This window comes from Heloderma suspectum, chromosome 13 (assembly GCF_057233095.1).
Source record: "Heloderma suspectum isolate Gila_16-S chromosome 13, 16-S_ref, whole genome shotgun sequence".
NCBI classification, from domain to species: Eukaryota; Metazoa; Chordata; class Lepidosauria; order Squamata; family Helodermatidae; genus Heloderma; species Heloderma suspectum.
Genome location: NC_139470.1, coordinates 7,835,945 through 7,852,590, shown reverse-complemented (window position 1 = coordinate 7,852,590; position 16,646 = coordinate 7,835,945). Strand labels below are relative to the sequence as shown.

At 48.6% G+C, this 16,646-nt stretch overlaps 1 protein-coding gene across 1 annotated transcript in view; it reads right to left on the bottom strand.

Annotated features, from left to right (window-relative positions):
• Nucleotides 1-2,284: 2,284 nt before the first annotated feature.
• AACS (acetoacetyl-CoA synthetase) overlaps nt 2,285-16,646 on the bottom strand; it is a 58,985-nt gene continuing 44,623 nt past the window's right edge. The window contains exons 15-18 of the mRNA XM_084820485.1: nt 16,385-16,454; nt 14,135-14,193; nt 9,173-9,375; nt 2,285-4,989 (exon numbers count right to left, since the gene is read on the bottom strand). Coding sequence (XP_084676611.1) covers nt 4,852-4,989; nt 9,173-9,375; nt 14,135-14,193; nt 16,385-16,454 — 470 coding nt within the window. The 3' untranslated portion in view covers nt 2,285-4,851. The remainder of the gene's footprint in view (nt 4,990-9,172; nt 9,376-14,134; nt 14,194-16,384; nt 16,455-16,646) is intronic.

The following is a 16,646-nucleotide window of genomic DNA, read 5'->3' as shown; positions in this document are numbered from 1 at the left end:
ACTCTGCCTGCTATAGTTAACAAAGCTTTTCAACACTTACTCCCTTGTGCAGTCATTGCTCTGAATCCGAGAAAGAACCTCTCTGCCTTTGGCAAAAGACAAGGCTACCGCTTGCTTGCCTGCTTGCCAGCCGGACAACCAGGGAGCAAGCAGGCCATGGCATCTCCTGCTCCTCCTTCTCACCACCACCGTTGCAAGGGTCAGAATGAGGGTCAGGTGGACAAGCAGGTTGCAGTGGTGAAGAGGAGGAACAACACCGGTGGGGAGGCTGTGAATGCCTGCTGGGGTGTGGGCCCTTGGCAGGTGCCCAGCCATGCCTACCCTTGACACCAGCCCCACAGACACACACACGCACCCAGGATTTGTATCCTGAGCAGGAGCAACAGATGCTGCTGGCTACTTGCTCTCTGTCAAGCAAGCTGCACTGGATTTGGCTTCGGAAGAATGGCAAGGAGTCAGGTGCAAACTTACAGAGAGTCATATGCAGTGCTGAGTAGCATACATATATTAATTTGGTACTATTACAACTGGAATTGGTTCACAGCGCTGACAGTGAAGGTTAGCGCTTTTTGCTACTAGCAAAGTTAGATCATGCACAGTCGCTGCTAAGCAGAGTTTGTACTTTTCTTGCTGATAAAGATGCTCCTTCCTTTGCTGCGAGAAGCCATCTTTCCTGACAAGAAAGAAAGCCCCCACTTTCTCCACCGTGGTGAAGGCAGGGAGGTGTGTGGGGGTCTTATGACAGTCTGAAACTAGGTGAGACAAGCCCTACAAAATCCTGGGCAGATTGCGCTGTTACCTGTTCTCACCTGAGGGAGAAGGTGCACCACCTGCTCAGATAACCAGCTCCTTGGGACGGTGCCCGTTCCTCCAAGGGAACCAGAGCAGCTATAACAAAAAGCTCAGGGGGGTGTGTGTAAGCTTTTTGTTGCTTTTATGATCTGCCCCCATTTTCCATCAATAAATTATCCTTCTTTCACAGAAGTGCATATGAGTCATATTGGTACCTTCGGATCTGTTTAGTGTGGGTCCGGGGTGGAACAGGGCCCAAGCTTGAGACACAAGCAAGTGGGAGCAACGGTGAGAAAGAGGATGAGGAGCATTGGGCAGATGGGGACCATAGTGGCGAGAAGGCAGAGTCACTGAGGAAGGGGACCCATCGAGGGTGTCTTGCCCAAGGGCCCTCCAAAATCTGCGTGGGCTTCAGGGATTCCTCCACACACCAGCTGCAGCCTAGAAACCCAGTTTCCCATTTTCTTCCCCACTTCTATGTGCTCCATGGTGTCTTCCCCACTTCTATGGGCTTCCCATAGTGACATATCCAATGTGACAACTTTATAGCCCAGTAGACATGGTCCAAAATTTGTACTGGCTCTGACAGTAATTGTAGGAAAAGTGTTTCCCAAGCATAAACTCTGCCCATACTTCTGTGACAGCTGGTTATTCTATTGCTGCGCCATGAAATTCTACACACACACACACACACACACCCCTCTGCTTTCATTCCGTTTGGGTTGCAAGGCTTTCTGTCATCTATTCTTTAGGGAAACGTCTGTAGCTCCGTGGTAGAGCCCGCGCTTTGCATGCAGAGGGTCCCAGGTTCAATCCCTGGCATCTCCAGGTAGGGCTAGAAAAATTCCTGCCTGCAAACCCAGGAACCTGCTGTCAGTCAGTGTTGACAATACTGGACATGATGATCCAGTGCTCTGACTCAGTATAAGGCAGTTTCCTATGTTCCTATTAATATTCTCATTCTCGTTATTATTTCAATTTATGGGTCACCCTATAGGTGAAATTCTCAGGGAAACATGCATAATAAAAACAAATGCAATAAAACCAATGATACAACATGTAACAAAGAGAATTTTTAAACACTTACGTCCTGAGCTGTTGGCCTCAGAAGTGGGGAAGGAAAGCTTTTAAAGCCGCCATTTTGAATTAGGGCCGCCATCTTGAAATCGGCCCACATGGGAACGTGTCAAGCTTCCCAGCTGGAAGACCTTCCACACTATATCCTACTGTGCCGTTTACATTCCAAACCACATTCTAAATTCCCTAATGCCATTCTAGCCCATTTACAGCCAAGTTCCGTTTCAGAAAAGTTAAGCTATCCATAGATACTCTCATATGACCCACAGTTTCCCTTTACAACTGAGCAGCCATGATAATCCAAGCAAGAGTTATTCTAGACTTGGCAGTTAATTGCTGTGGTGATGTTTTGACAAACTCACTTGCATATTTGGCTTAAGTTAGGCTTCTAAAAAAAATTTTGAAACTGAGTTTTCAAGGGTTTGTCTTTCCAAACTTTATTCTCTATTCTTTGGAATGTTGCATTGGACATTGGCCAAATGTAATAAAAAAACCTCCTGAACTACCAAGTGTATGAGACCCATAAAATAAGAAAAATTAAAGTCCCGGTATATATTTTGCACACAGTTCTCTGTTTTGCGATGCATACACCAGCCAACCATTTCAACCTCAACTCTGTACAAATCAGCACTTGTGTGATCAGTTCACTCCAACGAAGGCAAGAATTTATTCTGCATTTTTATTAACATTAAATCCCTTAAAATATCATTGAGCTCACTCAACACATGATTTTAAAACAGAAAAATCCCCAAAACAGAATTTAGCCACCCTTCATTCAAAGTAACACAGAAATTACTCGAACGCCGGACTTTTTTTTCTGCATGGTTCTCGCAACTCCATCACCCTTTATGAAAAACACAATGGGCTGTAATGCCTCCATACCCTTGCAACGGCTTGTTTTTCTTTGGGGGTGGGGGGGACCCCTTTAAAAACCAAGACAGATTAAAAGCACCAAGAAACCATTTTAGATCTCCCCCACCCCCACTCTAAAGATCTACTGCATCTTTTAAAAAAGAAAGAAAAGGGAAGTTACACATATTGGCAAAAAACACAAAGTTCTTTTAGAGGTCCCGGAAAAAGAGATTGGCAACTGCTGGCCCGCATGCTGCACCAACAAGGAGCTTCTTGTCTGGCCCCAGTGCAACCCTCCATCTCACACGCTCCCTGCCTACTTTTCACTTCTGCTGCTTTCTCCTACACATGCCAAGTTGCAGGTAAAAGGCTCTTAAAGCCTCTTTTCCCACCCTTCAGTATCGAACACAGGGGTGGGGAAACCGTGGCCCTCCGTTGCTGGGACTCCAACTCCCATCAGCCCCAGGCCAATGGTCAGGGATGATGGGAGCTGTAGTCCAACACCATCTGGATGGCCACAGGTTTCCCACCATGGGGATAACCTAACAGGGGTTCTCCTGTCTGCTATGTGCAAACCAACGTACAGGCATATGGGAGTTCAGTAGTGGAGATCCATGCGGGGTGTTGCTCTGCCAGAGCTCCCATGAAGCTGGCACCAAGGAAGAAAGGGTTAGAAAGCCCTTAGCTTAGGAGTGTCCTTGGGCAGAGTCTACATGGTGTTGGCCCCTGGCCAGTGCTCAGTTACAGATATGACTCCTGTAAAATATTACAAGGGTATAACAACAGTCTTCGCGAATTCAGTGCCCTCCAGATGTGTGGGAGGGCACTCTCACCATTCTCAGAAGCATAGCCATTGGCTGAAAATGAGGGGGATTACAGTCCCACAATCTGGAGGGGAGCAGGGTGGGGAAGGCCTGTGTGAAAGGTCAGAGATTATCCCATACTTATGTGCCCAGGCTCTGCATTGTGCAGTGGGTTTGTACAGGTCAAGAAGATCCCCTTTCTTCATTTTTAAAAACAAAATTCAAACCAGATTTTTTAAGAACACACACACACATTTCAGAAAACTAAATGCACCATCATGCTTTCAATGCCACCACCTCCCCTCTCTCCAAATCAATTCAGAGCTGGGTAGACGGGGCAGCCAAAACCTAACACCGATCCGAAGGAAAAACACTGCCAGCGCCGAAGACCCACGGAATTGATGGGCCCTTCAGCAAGTCACAACTAATTGGTCCCATTGATTGCAAGAGCACGCTAGCATGCCTGTCTCTGGATGAGGGCCGACATTTTTCATACTTAGCAGTGAAAGTCAAGTGTTATTTAGAACAGTGGCAAAAATAAAAATGCTGCGCTTAGTTGTAAAAAGAGGTACACTCTGTCTCTCTTTTTAAAGTTTAAACAGATGTAGAAGTCCATCTCTTTTTCTTTCCTTTTTTTTAAAGGAAAGTAAACACGTTGAGAACTAGGAAGGGACCCATTAACTCAGCGCTTTTCAAAACTTCCTTGCTTCAGGGAACCTTCCCCACACAGAACTGTCAACCACTGGGCCCCTGTGGGCTGCTGAGGGTTGTGGGATGTGTTCTGGGAGCCTGAAGATCAGCACTGGGTGGGCTGCTGTTTCAAGGGAGCTTGTCCGCCATTTTGTAACCTTCCCACTGAGAAGCCTGCAGTCAAGTTTCCCAGAATCCTCGGCACAGCACTCGAAAAACCAGTAGTACCTGAACCCAAGCAGAATATGGCCTACTACTAGCTGTGTGGGCGTCCACCTTCTTCCCTTAATGTTAGAGATAAAATTCGAGCCAGAAGAGACGGGTTTAGTATGCATTATAAAAATGTTGTGCAGTACCCAGGTATCTGAAAGGAGGCAAAGCAAGCTTTTCTAACCTCGGAAGGAGGGCCATGGTAACGTGCCAAAATCTGCCAGGCTGCCCTCCCCCAAAAAGCCTGTTCTTGAAGAACTTGGCAAGAAAACAAAACACGCCCCCCGATATTTCTCCTTTTCAAAAGAAACACCGTCGCTTAAATAAGTTTCTTTTACATACAGTATCCATATACATATTATATACACAGTACAAAACCAGACACACACGCACATGAACAGCAAGAGATGGGAAAAGGCAGACTCCTTCAGAAGCCCTGTAGCTCGGGAATATTTCGGTAGAGCTCCAGTGTTTCTGGGTTGGAGAAGATGCCCCGCTGAGCCACTTCCTTCCCGGCGATAATCTGTTTGACAGCCACTTCGACTTTCTTCCCATTTATTGTGTACTGTGAAATTGAGAATGAGACAAAGGTGAAGTCGCAACTTACATCCCGCGGACATCAAACCTGAAGACGATTAACCAAAGGGAAACTAGCATTCATTCAAGCCTGCACTTTTGCACGCCTAATGCAGATCGGGGCCAGCCCGAGGCATTTTTCGGCAAAGGCAGAGCAGCAAAGAGTCACCTCCCCCCGCCACTGCCCGCCCCGCCGCTAAAGTCAGGGTGCACAGCGCCAAGCCCAACCAACTTATTCGGCCCCTGCAACAGAAATACCCAAACAAGCCTCTTCCCCTCCCTGGCAGTACACATAAAATAATAATACATCTGTAACTAACCGTTGGCTGCCTTTTCATGACACCCATGATTTGTCTAATGGTAGGGCTGGCCCTGATGCGGATTAAAATCTGCATTAAAAAGAGAGCTAGCGTAAAGTAATGGATGAAGAGCTGGGCTCTGAATCAGTAATTCCCCCAGTTCGAATCCCACCTCTGCCTTATTTATTATTACATTTATATCCCACCCTTTTTCCTCTTGCAAGGAGCCTAAGACAGCTTACATGAGCCTCCTCCTCTCCATTTTATCCTCACAACACCCCTGCGAGGTAGGTTAGGCTGAGAGTCAGCGACTGGCCCAAAGTCACTCAGGGAGTTTCATGACCGAGTGGGGACTAGAACCTAGATCGCCAGAGTCCCAGTCCAACACTCTAGCCACTACACCACACTGCCTTGAACTCACTAGGTAGGCTTAGCCCAGCCACTCTCTCTCAGCTTCGGTCCCTGCCATCTGCAATACCGGGCTCACAATACAGACTTACCTTACAGCAGGGGAAGGCAACCTGCCACCCTCCACAGATTTTGGACTGCAACTCCCATAAGCCGCAGCCTGCACAGCCAAGCATTAGGGATGATAGTAGTTGTAGTCCAAAACACCTAGCACAGCTTTCCTCAACCTGGTGCCCTCCAGATTTGTTAGACTGTTATTAGTTGTAGACTAACAAATCCCCCATACTGGCTGGGGGATGCTGGGACGTCCAACACATCTGGATGCAACCTAGTTGGGCAAAGCTGATCCAGAGGGCACCAGGCCAGGAAAAGCTACTCTGTGGTACCCTTTCTGAGATGGGACGACTGCCGCTAAGATGTTGGGCAACAGACAGGGCTCAGTTCCGCATTTCCCGTTCTACACTGTGACACTTCTCAAATGCCCACTTTGAGGGGGCTTTTGTGTCCCCAACTGGCACTTCAGGTCCTGTCAGCCCTTGGCTCCTAAGAGAGACAAGGACCAGGGCAGGTAGATGTAGATATAAGCTTAAATATAGTTCCAGAAGCTGTGGCAAAAAACTGACAAAAAAGGTGGGAATGGAGAGAACGAGGATACAGCTCCAATCGCTTTCACGTTGGCGCATTTTTACCTCCACCCTAATTAGAATTCAGTTATAAATTCCTCTGGAGCGTGAGCTAATTAATGATCTAAACTAAGATTCCTAAGTTACCAGCTGTCATATAAACACCTCGATGCTGTTCCCTTTACTCTTTGCCTTCAGTTTGCTGAGCTATTTGAAGCTTGGAGAAAAGCGGGGGGGGGGGAGCAGAGATCAGGACCAGACACACCACCCCTGCCAATGCACTGTAGATTTCAGCGCCATGCTTTTTGGCTGGGGAGGGGAAGGGGGCACTTGAGACGCGGTTTGGAAGGCAGGCTGCTGGTGCCCCACACTGAAGGCCACAGGGACGTCGAACCTCTTCCAGCCCGAGGGGAGAATTCAATTTCGGAAACGCTCTGAGGGGCCACATTCCAGCGGCAGGAAGAGCCAATCTGATCGGCCGGCAATTTCTTTTGTTAAAGGAAGGAGGAATCATAGAATAGTAGGGTTGGAAGGGGCCTACAAGGCCATCGAGTCCAATGCCCTAAGGGAGGACTTGAGACCATGATATCTAAAACTCCACCTGGCTGTCAGGAATGAACCTGGGCATGTGGAGATGTCTGGCAGCTCAGATTCAGAATCAGAAGGGGAACAGCCAGAACAGAGGGAGGCACCCTCCCCAGTGAGCCCAGATATGGCGAGACTTTCTTCCCGAGACCTGGACACACAGATGGCCCAGGCTGAACGGCTCCCCCATTCCTCCACCAGGAGAACTCAAGTTTCGGAGGGAGAGGAGGAGGAGGGCGAGAGGTGTGACTTGAAGGATGCTAGGGTCTGCCACAGAATGGAGTGGAAAAAGTTAGGGGCAGGGTTCAGACGCTCCACCAGGTTGGCCACTCATGGAAGCCAACGTAGGAGGAAGCCGCCCTAAGAGAGGGCATCCCTGCGATGCTAGTCTGGCCATGAAGTTCATGCCCAGACTGCTGGCAACTCCTCTAACTTCCACTTCGCCTCCTCCACTGATATTCATAGATGTGTGGATTAGCTGTTTCACTGCAGTCTGAGAATTTCCTAAAATCTGCATTTGTAAAGAAGCGCCTCGTTAACTGATAAAGCAGAGTTAGCCTGAAGCCTTGTTTCCTGGAGTGTGTTGATTGTGAAGGGGGAGGACGTAGGAGCGTGACACTGGCTGCAGCAGAGGGAGAGGTCAAACAACAAGGCCTCTTCTGCCAGCCTGGCTGGGACCAACCGCCACTTGGCTCCTCCCCGCCCAGAACCACCTCCATCTCCTTGCCTCACAGGAGAGGTTAGACAGTGAGGTCCCACCACAAGCCTGGCTAGGTTCTACTGCCAAATGGCACATCAGCGCTCTCTCTCTCAAAGGGCTTGTAAGACCCCACATAACGGGATATTGCAACCTAGTGCCATGCAGATGTTTTGGACTACAACTCCCATAAGGCCCCAGCCAGGCTGGCCAATGGTCAGGAATAATGGGAGCTGTAGTCCAAAACACCTGGAGGGCCAGCGTCTTCTGTTTTATGTCGGTGTAACTATTGTGCTGGTATAACCATCACGGCATCCCCAAAGGCATCCTGGGAGCGGTAGTCCGGCGAGGCTACTGAGAAGTGTGTTTGCTAGAGATCTCTAAGCTCCCTCACAGAACCACAGTTCCCGGGAGTCCCTGGGATGAGGGAATGACGGTCAAAACCGTGTGCGGTCCATGGTGTAAGGAAGAGATGCGGTGATGCGAGAAACCTTGCACACGTGCACAATAGTTTCAAGCCAGGCTTTTCATCCAAGAGATCCCTTGAGAGCAATTTTTTCACTTCACCCTGAATAGAATTTATTTATTTATTTGCTTGTTTGTTTATTAATTACATTTCTATCCCGCCTTTTTTCCTCCTTAAGGAACTCAAGGCGGGGTACATATTCCTCTTCCTCTCCATTTTATCCTCACAGCAACAGCCCTGTGAGGTGGGCTGAGAGTCTGTGACTGGCCCAAAGTCACCCAGTGAGCTTCCATGACCGAGCGGGGACTAGAACCCGGATCTCCCGGCTCCCAGTCCAACACTCTCGCCAATACGCCACACTGGCTTTCCCACTTTAGCAGTGCTACCAAAACATTCCCCCACCCACCCACTCCAGGCCTCCAATTCCTGCCAAACATACACACTTCTATTTCCTCTTGTGATGGAATTTCATGGTAAGTTTTGGGTGGAAAAGTTATGAATCCCCGGGAGTAGATAACAGTTTCACCATCGGCCTTAATTGGCTCCCTGAGGCTCCAAATTGGCCGTCTTAAGACATTCACAAGGTTTAGGAGTAGGGCTGGTTTTTTAAAAACACATCTTGCAAAATTCTTTTCTTTAGACTTTAAAAATGGAAGAATGTGAAATGCTTTGGGGGAAGGGGGGAAGAGAGAAAGCATTTTGCCACACTCGAAAGCCAAAATTAATCAGCCCGTTTTCTATTTATCGAGAATGCCCAAGAATTCTCGTTCAACAGACCACAGAAGCCGAGTATGGATCTCTATTAGGGAATAGGGTTTGGGGGTGGGGGTGGGGGTTTAAAAGGAAGAAAAAGAGAAGGCTTATTCAAGAAGAAAAGTGTGCATGCACACACAAGTTGCTAAGCAACACGGACAAAACTATTTATAAAACTCCAATCCACTTTTCAGCGGGGAAAAAATGAGGCTAAAATTTTCAGGCATGTGTGGGCTTTGAAGAAAGATGACAACTGCTCCTTAATTACTATTCCAAGGTGACAATGAAAAAAATAACAAAACGCAGCGGCAAGAAATAAGAAAAACACTGCTTTGACGTACCGGAATGCCTTCGGTTTCTAGAATGAAGCTGGGAACATGCCGGGCTGAGAGCGCGACGCGGATCGCTTCCCTAATTCGTTTCACCAAATCCGGACTGAACTCCTGGTTGGTGGCCATTTTCAGGAAGAGGATCACCCTTTCTTCACCGTCTTTGTTATACTGAGGAACACACAGACTGTCGGAAACCTCCTCAAAAGCTTCCACTGTCAGAACAAGAAACGATTGGTTTGGACGTATTAATACCTTCTGGACCCTGGGCAGGCAGTAAATATACAACAATGGCAAGCCAGACCACAGCTCCTTGTCTTCGGAGACCTCATAGTCCAAAAAGACCCCCACCGAATGGCCAGAAGCAATCTGAACCACCACCACCCCTTCGTGGCTCTCCCAAAGATTAATCCCCAGTCTTTTGGGGTCAGCCCCTGTCTGTAATGCACCAAAGATGTACTTAAATGCTCATGAGTAATTCCTGCTTAAATCAAATATTTATTTATTTATCCGCAGTTCTTATACCCGGACCCTCTACCCTTCCTCCAAAGCAGGAGCACAAGAGTGGCTTACACATACTGATAACTCCAAAATTTGGAATTTTGACAGTGTTGTGGGCACTCTCACAAAATGGCTGCCACGGGAGGAACGGTTTGCCCGTTCATAAAATGGCTGCCATGGTGGGCATGGCCAGTCACAACATGCTCATTTCCCAGAAGGCAAACCGTTGAGACTAAAAGAAAAGGAGCTTGCCCAAGAACCTAAGTACAAGGCAGAGGTAGGGTCTGAGCTCTAAAACGCAAAACCGCTCTTTTGAACTCAAAGATGGCAGGGAGCCAGGCAGGCACCAAGAGCGGTGTCTGCGGGCACCTTGGTGCCCATGGGCACCAGGTCGGAGAATCCAGAGATGCCTCCTCCCATATCTTCCCCTCCCTCTCCCCTCATTATTAAGATCTTCTGAGGTGTCCCTTTTGTGGGTGCTCCGCTCTCTGAGGCTACCAGGATCTAGGTAAGGCCTTCTTAACTCCACGTTCACTCACTTCTGGTCTTTCTGAGGGTTGGGACTGTTCTTCTGAATGGGTGTACTCCCCTCCCATCAGAATAGCCACTTGACCGATGAATGGATACTGCTGTAGAAGGGAGGACCTGTAGCGCAGTGGTAAAGCACCCACATTGCATGCTGAAAGTCCCCAGTTCAATGCCCAACATCAAAGGATGAAGCACTATGAAATGGGAAAGACCTCCGCCTGAGACCCTAAAGTGGGGATAGGCAACCTGGTGTCTTCCAGATGTTTGGATCACAGCTCCAAGAAGTCCTGGCCCACATGGCCAACGGTGAGGGATTCTGGGGGATGCAATGTGAATCATCTAGAGGGCACCAAGTTGCCCACACCTGCCCTAGAGAGCCGCTGCCACCTGGAGCAGTCAGTATGGGGCTAGAGTAGGGATGGGTGAACAAGCTATGTTCGAGAGCACTAGGTTTCTCCAAACGTCCTCTTGCTGCTTGCCTTGTGCCTGGTCCCCATCCCCGTCTACGACTGCCACTCGCTCTGCGCAACTGGGAAACTTGTGCAAACTGAGCAGAGGCTTGCGCAATTCTCCCCAAATTTGCACAAATTTCCTACTGAGGAAAAGTTGCGCAAATCAAACTGGAAAGTGGAACAAGAGGAACATGAGCACGTGCTCAACGATTGGTGGATATTTCCGGTCGGCGTGTGCTTGCGTTCAAGGTTTCGAACAGGGCATGTCTGCATGTTTTGCAGCCGAATCTAAATTCTCATAAATCCCTGGGCTAAACTGACAAATAAGCATCTGACTTGGTTTAAGGCAGCTTCCCATGGGCTGGATCCAACTGTGTCCGTCTGGCCAGAGCAATGGATGCTGCTGGCAGAACCAATTCCCCCAGCACCTGCAGCCCCCCACACTTCCCTATCACCAAAACCGGCTGCAGAGGAATGAAGAACCTTATGGAGCAGATCTGGGGGGGGGCGAGGGGGAGCACGAGGGAGGGGGAGTCTGCTTGCATGACGTTGCATGTATTTTACATCTCTCTCTCTCTCTCTCTCTCTCTCTCTCTCTCTCTCTCTCAAGAAAGGGTGCACAGTTCAGTGGCAGAGCAACTGCTTCGCAGGGAGAAGGTCCCAGGTTCTATCCACTGACCTTCACTTAACATAAATAAAAGGATTATGTAGCAGGTGATGGGAAACACTCTCCTCTGCCTAAGACACAGAAACAGAGAAACTTGCCTTATATTGAGGCAGGGCCTCGGTCCATCTAGCCCAGTGCTGTCGACACTGACTGGCAGCAGCGGCTCTCCAGGGTTTCGGGCAGGGGTTCTTCCTGCCCTACCTGGAGATGCTGGGGATCGAACCGGGACCTTATGCGTGCCAACCACTGAGCCATGGCCCCTCTACCACTGAGCTGTGGCCCCTCCGGCAAACACCTGTCAGGGTGGACACTGAGCCCACAGAATCCCAGAGTAGTTCTGATTCTGAGGTAGAGCAGCCGCTCCTGGGAGAGGGGTGCGCTCATCCTTCCCAGGGCCAACAGTTGGCAGAGATTCCTCCCACCAGCATTCCTGGCATAGATAGCGGTCCCGGGAGTGAGAGAGCGCGGGAAGAAGACTTGCTGGATGTGCGACGCTGAAGCAGGGAACGGCGCCAAATGGAGGGCGCAGAAAGGAGGCATACTGCCCGGTTGGCACGCAAACAACGGTTGCGCCCAGAGGATCCAAGGGAAAAGGGGAGGGACTCTCCCTAGCCCATAAGTTCAGGGTCTGCCAGTGATTCTCCTTCAAACGGGGACCAACTGTTCCAACTTAGGGCATAGGTACTCTGCTGCTCATATCTAGAGTAGTTAAGTTGTAAAAGAGGAATAAAGCTTTGAAAAGAATCCCTTTGTCTGTGTCTGGACTTGGCTACTGGATTAGACTGAAAGAGGCCGCCAAAGAGCCCTTGACAGCACCTTGGACAGCCATTGCCCATCCAGAGGAAACAATAGTTAGGACTAATGGTTTGACTATAAGGCAACTTTTTGCATCTTAAAAAGAGGCAGGAGGGTTGTAGCCAACATGACCCATCGCATGTGCTCGTTTTTACTGCTAAATCTTGCACTGCAGGCCGCTTCAGGAGCTGTGGGCTGAAGCAGTGGGAAACCAGAACTAGCACTGTGTAGCACTTGGTGTGGCAGATTAGGGCTGGGGAGACCCAGGTTCAAATCCTCATTCGGCCACAGAACTCACTGGCTGACCGTGAAAGATTCACCATCAGCCTACGTTACATGCCAAGATCGGCTAAGAGGATAAAGTGACTTTTATCTACCTGTAGCGGCTCTCCAGGGTTTCAGACACGGAACCAGCCCTACCTGGAGATACCGGCATTTGAACCTGAGACCTTCTGCATGCAAAGGTCCCAGGGCATAGTCTGAAGGCACATGAGGCGGCCACGTTGCTGAAGCTAAGCAAGTTTGGGTCTGGTCAGTGCTCGGAGGGGAGACTACCTGGGAACCACATGGAGCCATCTTGAGTTCCATGATGGAAGAAAGGTGGGATATCAATGAAATAAATCAATAAATAAATCAAGCAGGGACTCCATCGGTCAGCTACAGCCTCCTCCCAAACAGAATGATTACATCTGGATCCAACCCAATGCATACTCCAGTAAATAAGATAAAATGTGTTAATGAGAACGAGTAAGCAAGGTCATGTAAAGTTGTGGCCCTGCTGGAAACCTTTCACGGATGCTCTGCTGGTCATACACATGCTATCAAATGCAGATTCGAAAGCAAGTCAGGGCTGATTCTTGCATTTCTCAACCACCTCCTTCTCCTTCTCCTGCTCCTCTCCCAACCCTTCCCCAAAAGGAAAAAAAGACACACCATATAACAAAGAGACTATTTCAAGAAAATAAAAAAGGGGGGAGGAACAGAGGGTGAAAAGGGAAGGCCATTAAAGTTCAACTGCTGCCCACACGGGGGGATAGAATTACAGTCAAACAGTGCTCCAATTCACTCGGCCACAGTTTCTACGCCATCGCAATTGCCCTCCCTTCGTTGCTGCGGGCTCTCCGCTGACTTCACGGACCGTGCTGACAACCTCTTTGTGCACACGCAAGAATTATGGCAGCAGAGTGCAGTCAAAGGAATCTATTAACGAGGCTTCACTCGAGACAACCAGGGCCTGTGTCTCTGCTCTCTCTCGGAAAGAGCAAACCGCCCCAGCTAAGTAAGGGATTGCTCACGCCAGATGGGTCGAGACAATCCTCGAAATGCAGGCTCCGTTGCGCAAATGCCATGCTCGTGGAAGGTGACGGCAGCAATACATCGCCAAAGGAATTACTTCATTCTGTGTGGCCTTTTTTAAGGCAAAAATTAAAATATGCTGCTGCTGTATTATGTACCCAAAACTCTTGATAACACTTGGTGCGTCTCATGAGGTGGGCTGTCGCCCACGAAAGCGTATGCCAGACTAAATGGGCGAGCCTTTAAGGTGACACAGGAGTCTGTGCTGTTCTGGCTGCAATGGGTTAACATTATTTATTACATTTCTATACCGCCCAATAGCCGAAGCTGTCTGGGCGGTTCGCAACAACTGCAACCACAAACCGGATCCTAAAATACAATATAAAATTTAAAAGCTTAAAACTACAATGTCAAACTACGAACCACAATAAAGCCTAGCATCAGTGCAGAGATTTAAAATCCAGTAACAGATTTAAAACAGAGCTAAAAGACTAAAATGCCTGGGAAAATAAAAAGGACTTTGGCCTCAAGCTGTTTAGGAGCTTGGCAGGGTACTGAGTACTCAAATTTGGGGGCTTGCATCTCATGAGTGTGCAACCCATAGGATTTCACCCTTAATAAATAAAAAGAAATAAAATGGCTACCCCTCTGGAAATAGCTACGTATGATAAAGCTAGCAAAAAATTACAATTCAGGGGGAGGTGAAGAAGAGTGTATAAAACGTAAGCTGCATACCTATGTTATATATCTCAGAACTCCCAAACCTCACTCCGCTCGGATTCAGCGTGCCATCACTGAAAAAGAACAAAGCCGGAGAGGAAAAGAATCATTAAGATATTATCGAGGTTTGATGAAGAGGCGAAAATGATACAATTCATCTTGGTTTCCAGTAAGCCAACTGCATTAAAGATGCAACACAAAAGCAAGTCCTACGCTAGGATCTAGCTGCAGTACAAGGCATTCTTATTCCATAAAGATTCATACCCATTAGAATGAAGTGTTATACAAGTTTGGGGGAGGGGGAGGACACACACATACACACAGAGCGTATATATTCGCACATCTAAGTAGGTGTAATTGCTGTAACGTATGTCCAAAGAACTCTGGGGACTCCAGCTTAGCAGAACCAAGTGCCTTTTACAGAGACTACGCAACACAATCCTAGGGTGTCTGGAGACAGTGCCAGGAGCCATCATAACCAAATGTAGCTGGAAATAGACAAGTTGCTCAATGCAGAAAGCATGCCAGGAACGGCAGCCTCACGGCAACTTCCTTCCCCATAATGTTTAAGGAGGATGTTCCATTTCCCCTGACAGCCAATGATATGAAGCAAACATCAGGGAAAAGGACCCTATGAATAAGCCTCTTTAATCAGAGCATGGAGGAGAAAGGAACACGGGGCTGCCATTTTCATCGGCAGCTCTGTGTCGTACACCATCTCAAGCCCCACGGCCAGTTTTAAGTCGATGAGGCACCCATAATATTTTGCACTTGGTCAACGGTGCTGCTCGTGACCCCGAAGTTAAAAAGCCCCCACAAACTTAGGGCCAAACTAAACATGTATGGAAATAATGTACATGTTTGATTTTTATCAATCCAGGTGTGCGTGTGGGGGGGGTGCACATGCTCAGGATTGGGACGGTGGTGCATAGGGAGGTTTGCTTAACCCTTCCCCCCAAAAAAAACCTTGTAGTTCTGATGAAAATCCCCCTCCCCAAGAGCTGCTATTAGCCCGAGCTCCCATTGACATCATGGTACCGATACCGGTTGTTGTCCCCTTCCCATCACAGGGGCTGTTCAAACCTCTAAAACAGGGATGGGCAACTTGTGGGCCCACAGGGGTTTGGTCCTGCAATTCCCATGATCCCTCACCTAGGTTGGCTAGAGCTGATGGAAGCTGTAGGCCAAAACATCTGGAGGGCCACAAGTTGCCCAACCCCTGCTAAACCTTGCACATGGAATTGCTTGCATGCAACTTTCACATCTGGCTTGGTGCTTAGCGAGCATAAGAAGCACGAGACCTTCAGCCGCACTCATTCAGAATGTGTTGGACTACAACTCCCATAATCCCACTGTGAGACAGATGTAGTCCACCACATCTGGAGGGCACCAGGTTGATTTTTTAAAATGTTATTTTTTTATTATTACATTTATATCCCCTTCTTCCTCCAAGGAACCCAAGGCAGCTTACATGATCCACCTCCACTGTATTCTCACAACAGCCCTGTGAGGTAGGTTAGGCAGAAAGTCAGCGACTGGCTCGAAGTCACCCAGTGAGCTTCCATGGCCGAGTGGGGACTAGAACCCGGATCTCTCAAGTCTCTGTCCAACATTCTGACCACTACACCACACTTTTTGGGGAAGGCTATAACGGGGATATTTGCTAAGAACCACAGAATAGTTGTTTCTAGGAAACCTGCCTCAGCAATCCCTTGGTTCCAAACCTTGTGAGGACCACATGATGCTGAAACAGACAGGAAGTTGCGGTGAAAGAGAAAAAAGGAGAAAGAGAAAAAAGGGGAGGAGGAGGAGAAAAGGGAAGAAGGAGAAAAAGGAAGAGGAGAAGAAAGAAGAGGGAGGAGGAAGAGGAGGAGAAGAGGGGTGATTCTATGAAAGAGAAGAGGGGAGGAAGAGAAGAGGGGGGAGGAAGGAGGCAAAAAAGGAGAAGGTAGAAGAGTAAAAAGAGAAGGAGAAGGAGAGAAAGGAAGAGGAGGAGAAAGAGAAGAGGGTGGAGGAGGAGGAGGAGGAGGAGAAAAAGGAGAAGGGGGAGGGGGAGAAGAAGAAAAAGGAGAAGGATAACAACCACCACCACCACCAGAAGCGGCTGGTGAAATTTTCCATCTCAGCTGCATAAATCTGAGCCAACGAGCCGAATCAAACTGGCACCGCGTCCTCCATCTCCTGCCAACAGGTGGGCAGCAAGCTGGCCTCACTGTCTTCCACAAAGCCTCCTTTGTGGACTGCGGTGCCGAAGGGATGCCTTACCTGCGGCCAAGCATGACAATGCCTCCAGTCTTGGGGTTGATTTTGCAATAGTCGCCGTGAGCCCAAACACCTGTGCAGAGAAAAAAACCACATGGAGGTCAAGCAGGTCACTGATCAACAAGCCAGGCCTGGACGGTGCACGGCTTCCGGCCTTTTTACAAATTGACTCTCCGCTTAAAAGCGTGACAGGTTACGGGACACGAACACAAGCGAAGAACATCGCAACGAGACAAAAACACAGGGAATCGGAGCAGTCATCAAG